This window comes from Condylura cristata, unplaced genomic scaffold (genome assembly GCF_000260355.1).
Source record: "Condylura cristata isolate star-nosed mole 26May11 unplaced genomic scaffold, ConCri1.0 scaffold00002, whole genome shotgun sequence".
In the NCBI taxonomy this organism is placed as follows: Eukaryota; Metazoa; Chordata; class Mammalia; order Eulipotyphla; family Talpidae; genus Condylura; species Condylura cristata.
The window spans coordinates 56,287,401-56,295,752 of NW_004567103.1; the positions used below are offsets into that span (position 1 = coordinate 56,287,401).

General features: G+C 38.1%; 1 protein-coding gene across 1 annotated transcript in view; it reads left to right on the top strand.

Annotated features, from left to right (window-relative positions):
• The first annotated feature begins 5,094 nt into the window (after nt 1-5,094).
• The window catches only part of ERMN (ermin, ERM-like protein), a 5,930-nt gene continuing 2,672 nt past the window's right edge, over nt 5,095-8,352 (top strand). The window contains exons 1-2 of the mRNA XM_004674640.2: nt 5,095-5,408; nt 6,150-6,242. Of these exons, the coding sequence (XP_004674697.1) occupies nt 5,168-5,408; nt 6,150-6,242 (334 nt within the window). The 5' untranslated portion in view covers nt 5,095-5,167. The remainder of the gene's footprint in view (nt 5,409-6,149; nt 6,243-8,352) is intronic.

Below are 8,352 nucleotides of genomic sequence, written 5' to 3' on the forward strand. Positions count from 1 at the left end.
CAAGTAGAATATGGATATTTACATAATTTTATTTTCATACTTATATGTTTTCATGTGAATATCCTTTAATTATTATATTTTGTTATAAAGTATAATGGTTATATTTATATACCCTATGCCATTAAGAATAATAGCTAGGAAAGCAGACAACTATTCTAATAAATTATCTTTAAAAATGCCCTGTTTCATGCAGTGGGGATTACCAGTGTCAACAAATTATCTGAAAAAAGAAATCAATCCTACTCACAAAACATCAAAAAAATATTATGAATAAATTTAAGGAGAAGCTCTTTAGTCATAGGAGTAGAGATTTCATATCCATGAAATATGATTTACCATAGAAAATAGCTAATAACAATCTAAATGCCTATTGATTAACAAATGAACAAAGAATTATAGCAAATATATACAATATTGTTTAGTTATAATATTAACTATTAAAGGAGAAAATCTTTCCATTTTCAACATATGGAAGGATTTTTTTTTTTAAAGATTTATTTATTTATTCATACAGAACTGGGGTACAGGCCAGAGGCTCAGGGGCGGTGAGAGGCTTCACCAGAGACAGAGTGGGGAGCAGAACAGGCAGATCGACGAAGTACACTGCTGAGGGGAGCAGCGGGCGGGTCAGGAGAGGTCTGCCTCGCCATGTGGTCACCTCCGGGGCAGGCGGGAATCGAACTCATGCGGAAGTGGCTTCAGATTCTCAGTGCTGTGCTTTAACCCGCTGCGCCACCAGGGAGGGCCATATGGAAGGATTTTTATGGCAAAATGCTAAGTGAAAAAGGAAAAAAAAAACTCATTAAAGAAAACATCAGACCTGTGGTTGGTTATCCGAGTATAGTAAGGAGGAGGGAGCATTATAGAAAAGTGGTCAAAAGATATAAATTACCAGTTATAAGATAATAATTGTTGGGAATGTAATGTACAATATGATAGCTATAACTAACACTACTATGACATATGTAGGAATTTGTTAAAACCAAATCTCTGAAGTGTGTATGTGTGTCTGTACCAGGAAGAGAATGTCTAAGTCACCAGAAGCTTTTCTTGATGGAGAAAGCCCCATATTGATAAAACTTCATAACTAATCTCCCACCACCAATATATATCTTACTTTTGTAGTTAGCTGAAGATGATACTGAAGGATGTGACTTTGGTCATATCAGGGAGTTAATCAGTTCCTCCTGATACAGAGCAGCAAGGGGCACTAAAACTGGCCAAGGACAGTTCCCAAATAGTTTACCAGTCACAGAGTTCTTCACCTGAGTGCACAATTATAAGACTACTCAGGTTCAGAGAACAAGAATAAAGAGATTTATTTAACAAACCAGGGGAAAAAGTGATTTACTGAAGCTGTAACAGGGTTGGTCCCCAGGAATAGGGGAAGTTCCAGGTTCCCTGCCCCACCCAGAAGGAGGGTGGAGCTGAGCAGGGAAAAGAGGAGAAGGAATCTGAGGAGGAAGGAAGAACATGAAGGTGAGCCAGGAGACCTGAGGAAGCCACATGGAGCAGCAAACATGTGAAGAAACCGTGTTCATTTCTTGGCCCTGGACTGGTTAAAAGAGATGTGGGTGAGAGACCCATGGGGAGGCTGACTATGGCAGTGTTTATATTGATTTTGTTCTTTTCCTACCAGACTTGTTTGGCCATTTCTGACCCTTTTCTATGGGTCCCAGCCAGAAGGTGCTTTAGTCGTGTTGTGGACTTTCAGGCCTTGCTTTGGGCCAATCCCTTTTGGGTTGACTTTCGCCCATGAGGGGATGGGTAACTTCAGGTGTTTGACTTAGAAATTATATTCTTTGTCTTCTGTATTGTACGCTCACTGTATTAAAGTCCCTTTTCAATAAAGTCTTATATGTTTTGTCTTGATGCCGCGGATGGCAGAACCAATTTAGAGCAGGCAGGTTTGGTGGTTCAGGGGTACCCCTCTCTCCCTGCCCTATATAACAAGACCCAAAAATAGCCACTTACCTCACCAAAAGCAGTGTCCTATGCAGAGTCACCCAAGATGGCTTCTTCCCACCACTGAGGGACTGGAATTCATGGCAGCCAGATGATAGGCTAGGATTCAACTCACAAAAGTAGCAGAACACATTACAGGAGATGCTCACCAGAGCTTCCAAGATGTGCCAGAACAGCAGCAGAGAATTAACACTGAAAACAACAGCTACAACAGCCAATGACCCCACAAATGGCCCATACTCACGCACATCAGTAAGGTGCCCTTCCGGCTGTAATAGCAGCAATGCTATAAAGAGTTTCAGTTGCTTGGTTATTTGCTAAACCGTTGAACTTTTCTTCTCTGAGATTGGCTCCTGGAAGCCTTTCCACCTCCTTCAGAGGTCTGAAACAGCCTTCTGGAAGATTTACAAAATCTTGGTGGGGATAGAAAAGGCTGACCTTGAAATTACTGGAGATACCAAAATGTTGAAATCCTAAATACTGAATTCTGAACACTGAATTCCCAACACTAAATCTTGTGGGTTGCTTGAGCGGTCCATTATATTTCAGAGTCTCCACCCCCACCAATACCTTGTTTGCACTTACCCTGGAGCTATCTATGCTTATCACTTGGAAGTGGGGCTGTGGGGGCCCACCTGTAACAGTCATTGGCTTCAGCTGCTGGTTACTCTGAGTCTCCCATGGATCCATGAGAGGTATACATGTGAATAAAGTCCTTTTCCTTTTTACCTGGCTAATCTGTCTATCAATATAGGGGTCTCAGCAAGAACTCACAAGGATGGAGGGAAAATAAATTTTCCCCTTTTACAAACAATTAGTGTGTTTTGTCACCAACGGGGAGAGTAGTTGAGTGTCCTCTAGGATCCTTAGAAAAATCTCTCAAGTGCAGCATGAAGGAAATGAGACCAGGATGCCATGTACTTGTCCTCTCTGATATGTGCTATCTAAGGGACTCAGCTCTAGACATAATTTTAAAGGTGATAAAATAGCAATTACTCTTCAACTTGTCTAATTCTTCCCTTAAAAAAAGAACTGAAATGTGTTTTCTCTGGAGTAAAATTTATGGGTTAATTTGATATAATTTTAATTTTATCAATTTACCATTGATTAACAGAAAAAAAATGTTAAATTGTGTACCTACTTAATTCAAGGCAGATGTGACATGCTGGGGACACTTGTAAGCAAGTTAAACATGGTCCCTTTCCAGATCAGCCAGCTTCTTATTGGTGAAAGAGACATTACATAGGCAATTATGCACTAACTCAATGTGTGACAGAACAGGGAGAGGGACACCCCTGAAGCCCCAAACCTGCCTGCTCTAAGTGGGCTCTGCCATCCTCCACGTCAAGACAAAACATACAAAACTTTTATGAAAAGGGACTTTAATACAGTAGATATACAATACGGAACACAAAGAATATAACTTCTAAATCAAACACTTGAAGTTACCCATTCCCTCATGGGCAAAAGTCAACCCAAAAGGGCGCAAGGCCTGTAAGCCTGCCATAACACTAAAGCACTTTCTGGCCTGGACCCATGGAAAAAGGTCAGAAATGGCCAGACAAATCTGGGAAGAAAAGAGCAAAATCAAAATCAATATAAACTCTGCCATAGTCACCTCCCTACAGGTATCTCACCCGCATCTGCCTTAGCCAGTCAGGGTCAGGAAACAAACACGGTTTCTTCATCCCATGCTTGCTGCTCCATGTGGCTTCCTCAAATCCTTCTTATTCTCCATCCTGCTTCCTTCTTTTTTTCTTCTCTTCTGATTCCTTCTCTTCTCTCCTTTTTCTCTGCTCACTCCACCCTCCTTCTTGGTGGGGCAGGGAACCTGAACTCCCCTTTTCCTAGGGACCACCACGTTAAAATTCAAGTACAACTACAAGGAGCCCTCCTCCTCTGAAGGACAAAGATGATGTGTAACAGATAATGTGTCCTAATCCTGAAGGTCTGGGAATGTGTCATTAAAGTAATAGAACTTCATCCTAAGAGCTGAGAATTTAAGAGGAACTGGTTAGACTAAGAGTATGACAATGAGGAAGAGAAGGGCATTGAGGAAGAGAAGGACTTTGCAGGCAGAGGAAGCAGCAAATACAAAGGTTACATCCATTTCACCCTATTTGAGAAACATAAGGAAAGAATGAATGTCTTCCTTTAACAAGAAAGTTGTGGTAGGTTTCAGATGTTTTGCAAGAATACCTGACTATATGTTTCCTCCAGAGCAGGCAGTGCTGGTGCTACTTAATCTTACAGTATCATACAATATTAGCAGGGGATATGGAGAATAATTCCTATTGGGTAAGAAAAGCTTCATGGATGAAGTTATATTAGGGTTTTAAAGGATCATCTGGGTTTTCATTGACATCAATTAGAGGGTGAGAAGCTATAGATTAAATGGATTACTCTGAAGTTACACGATTTTTTTTTTTTTTTGTTTATTACTCTGAAGTTACACGATTTTTTTTTTTTTTTGATATTATTGAGATAGAAGAACTTTTTTTTTTTCTTAGTTCGTTGTTTCTGGTGGTCCTGAATGCAGTCCATGGAATCTGCAGCCAGAAGCACTTACAGAAAAGTTGTCCTGTTTACAGGTTTTTGATAAGCTGTTTTTATTCTTTAATAAATAAGACACAATGCTATTGTTCCCTACAAAATAGCTGAGGTTTTACTTGAACAAAATCTGTTTGAAAATGTTAAGCTGGTTATGCAGAACTAATATGCCTCAAGGTGGTCATTCTCTGTGGATTAAAGCTGTGGAACAATTGTGGCTCCTGTTACAAGGAAAATGACAAAGGGCCATTATGAAAAGGGACAAAAATCTCTGTTCCCAGAGGGGGACTGACAAGCTGAAAGTCCCCCTCTACATCCCAACACAAAAGCCTGATTGCCTCAGATTGTTTGTTTATGTAAATCAAAGGACTGCCATTAATTCTGAGAGCCTGCTGCTAAGCTACAAAGAAGGTAGCTATTGGACAGAATCTTGCTCCTGGGCTACTAGCAAAACTGACAAATCCTATTGCTTTTATTCTAAGCTCTATGTGAATACCTTTGGGAAAAGAAGCTTGTTATTATATACTAAAGTCAATACTTTGTATTCTTCAAGTAGGAGCTAGAACTATAGGACTTAAAGGCTAGAGGACATATCTGAGCAAGATTCTGTTCACTCAATATCCTCACAGCTCTCTCCAACTCTACGTACGCCATGACAGATGTTCCAGTGACATTCCATCAGGTTGAGTGTAATGGGGACACACCACCTGAAAGTGATGAACCATCAATCACTAAAATCACTGAGGAAACCAGCGATCTGGATGGCACCTCACTCTACTATAGAGTGGAACCTAGTCTTGAAGATTTACCCTCGGAAGGAAACCAGGGGCAAAGTGAAACATTACAAGGGAATATACTACTCAACTATTCCACAGATGAGGAGGCTCTAAAAGGTAAACCAATTTATTTCTCTTCAGTCTCCTTGATTTGAGTCTCCTTGATTTGATTTGTAAACTGACACAGGACTTTTTGACAACTTGTTATGACAGTGGTACATATTCATACTTCACCTCTGCCCCTACACAGTGTGGTCCTTATTCTACCCAGTTTGCTTAGCTTAAGGAAGAAACAACAGTCTAGCACCAAATCCAGATTTATTAATTAATTTATTTAAATGTTCTGTGATTCTAGATGATGTCCCTAGCTTTTTAAAGCCGTATTTTCTTATTTAAAAAAAGGTAAAATAATAATACCAACATTTGTAAGGGTGTTGTGAGGATTACGAAGTGTTCATTAAAATGCTAACTGTGGTTATATATTATTATTAAGGGCATCCTCATTATTATTTGAGCAAAGGGATTAAGAATTCATACTTTGTTTCTAAATATACCTGAAACTTTCCAAATCCATGGTCCCAGAACTTATATAGATATCAATCAATAGGTTTATATTTTTAATAATATACTAGTTTATTTTTACATCATTTTGTGACTTTTTCCATCTCAGTGGTATTCCCCGTGGGTCAATCAATAGGTTTATAAGTAAAAGGAACCAATATAGACCTGAGTTGGAAGAGTGAAATAATTATTTTTAGTGATGACAATTAAAAATCAAAGAAATCTTTGCTTATAGTCTAAACTTAGTTTATTTACCTTTGAGTGATTTAAACATTAAAATATTAATCTTTCTTTCAGAAAATCCAGAAGAGAATCTCTATATTGTCCATAAGGCTATTACAGATCTTTCTCTTCAAGAAAAAAATGTTGATGAAATGACAGTCAAAGAAGGTAAGAGCACCTTCCATTTTTGTACACAAAAATTGTTTGACTGGATATGAATGACAGTTTTTGCATGGGGTGTTTTGTGATTGTAAAAGTCAATCCAGGCAATACGTTCAAAAGCTCAAAGCTGCTATAGTTAGATAAGGTAGTCTTGATTCATCTGTTAGAACACCTTAGAAAGTTTCCAGACACTGTAAGACTGAGACTGAGACTGTAAGGGCTGGAATAACTGACTGGCATACTCTGACCTGATGACATGTCTGTTTCTCAATATGTTAGTCCACTAAATCAACCTGTTAATGACAGAATGGCATGCACTACCCAGAAGAAGCCAGCCACACCGCTGTAAAGACAAGAGGAAACTTTATTGCAAGCTCGAGCTTGGACCTAACCGCACACCAAGGGCACCTGAGTGGTAGGAAGGGCCCAGAACAAAGGGAAGAGCAGATTATATAGTCCTTTTTTGGTGCCTCAGGCCTCGGGACAAAGGGGTAGCTAGTGATTGGTTTGGCTGACCTTTACATGGTTTTCTATATATGGTGAGCTTGGCTTTTGGCCAAGGTGATTGGCCCTTTACACCTTATCTATACAGGAATGCACAAGAATGTAGGGGGAGTGGGGAAGAGGGGAGTAAAAGTTTCCCCTGGGGCAGCAGTTTTTAAGAACATGGCGCTAATTATGTTCTTCACAACCTTTCTTTTTGGTTTAGTGTCTCCAAGTCTCTGTCAGGTAACTTGCAAAATGTAAATGTTTAAAATTGGGTTTATCCTAAATGTTTAAAATAGTCTTACAGAAGCTATAGGAAAATTCTAGGTCTCTGATGTAAGTATAAAATGGTTACCTAAATCTTGTCAAAGAAATTTCCCAAGTGATGAAGGTAATTTAGTTGTGTGCTTTCAGAAAATTGGAGAATAAAAGTAATATTGATTTTCTAAAGTGACTGTACTAGATTTGAAAAAAATTCAAGAGATTGAGTCACAAAACCTTTTATACTTTAAGTGTTTTTCCCAAAATAAGTACAGGATAAAATTAATTAAACATTTATTTCCTCTCTTGCAATTATCAACACCTTCACTCAACTTGAAGTCAGCTTGTTAGATCTAAGCAGTTTATATTAGGTAATAACTCCACAGGCAAATATTGAAGAGACTTGGAGCAATATTAGAACATCATATAAAACAGATGCCAGTGAACTTATTAGTGTGATTGCAGCACCCTACATTTGTCCTCTTTGCCTGGATATTTTTCAGGGTGTCACTGACTCCAAGTAGTGATCCACTGCTAGACACTTAAGAATGTAATAACAATAGCCATTGCCAAGCACTTTAGCAGAGATAAGACTTAAGGCTCTTTAAAATGAAAACTGCTCTAATTTTTATATTTCTAATGTAGCAAGCTCTCAAAGACAGGAATAATCATTTCTCTAAAACCCCTTTCAAATTTCTGACCAGGTAGTCCACTGGAGAAAACGTTTTCTAGGATTTTTCATTTCCAACAAATAGAGAATGAGAGTAAGTAGATTTTTTTAAGTAGATGGTCACAAGGAGAATTTTTTCTTGAATGAATTTTTCTGTGATTGGTAGAGCAATATATTTTTCTATAGGACAGAAGTTCACTTTGTAGTGTCTTTAATTTTTCTCACATTGGCAAACAGGTAGTCAGTAGTGAAGGAGAATACTCCTTGTTAAAAAATAAGAAGGTGCTAAAAAAATTGAGGAAAAACTGTAATTCAAATTCAAGGAGTAATTTCATGCATGACAACTCCATACCCCAGTCATGAATATAAGCAAAACAATCAGTTTCTTGGTTCTTCTGGAAAAAAGGAAGCAAATCCAAGCTTAAGATTATCTCAAACATTCTAATGCATATTTATTTTAGTGCTAAAAACTTTCATGGGTCAATAATGACCTGATAAAATCTGTATGTAACTAGGAGTGATAATCTATCTTCCTTCTCTTTAAATTTATATTCTAATTCTTACAAATAGAAGAATATAAAAATGAAGAGTGAAAAATTTTGGAAGGGAAGGACTAAGAGCAATATTGCCTTTTATTTCATGTAAAGACTGTAGAAACGGAACCGTAAACCCAGGCACAAAAAAAAAAAAAAAAAAAAA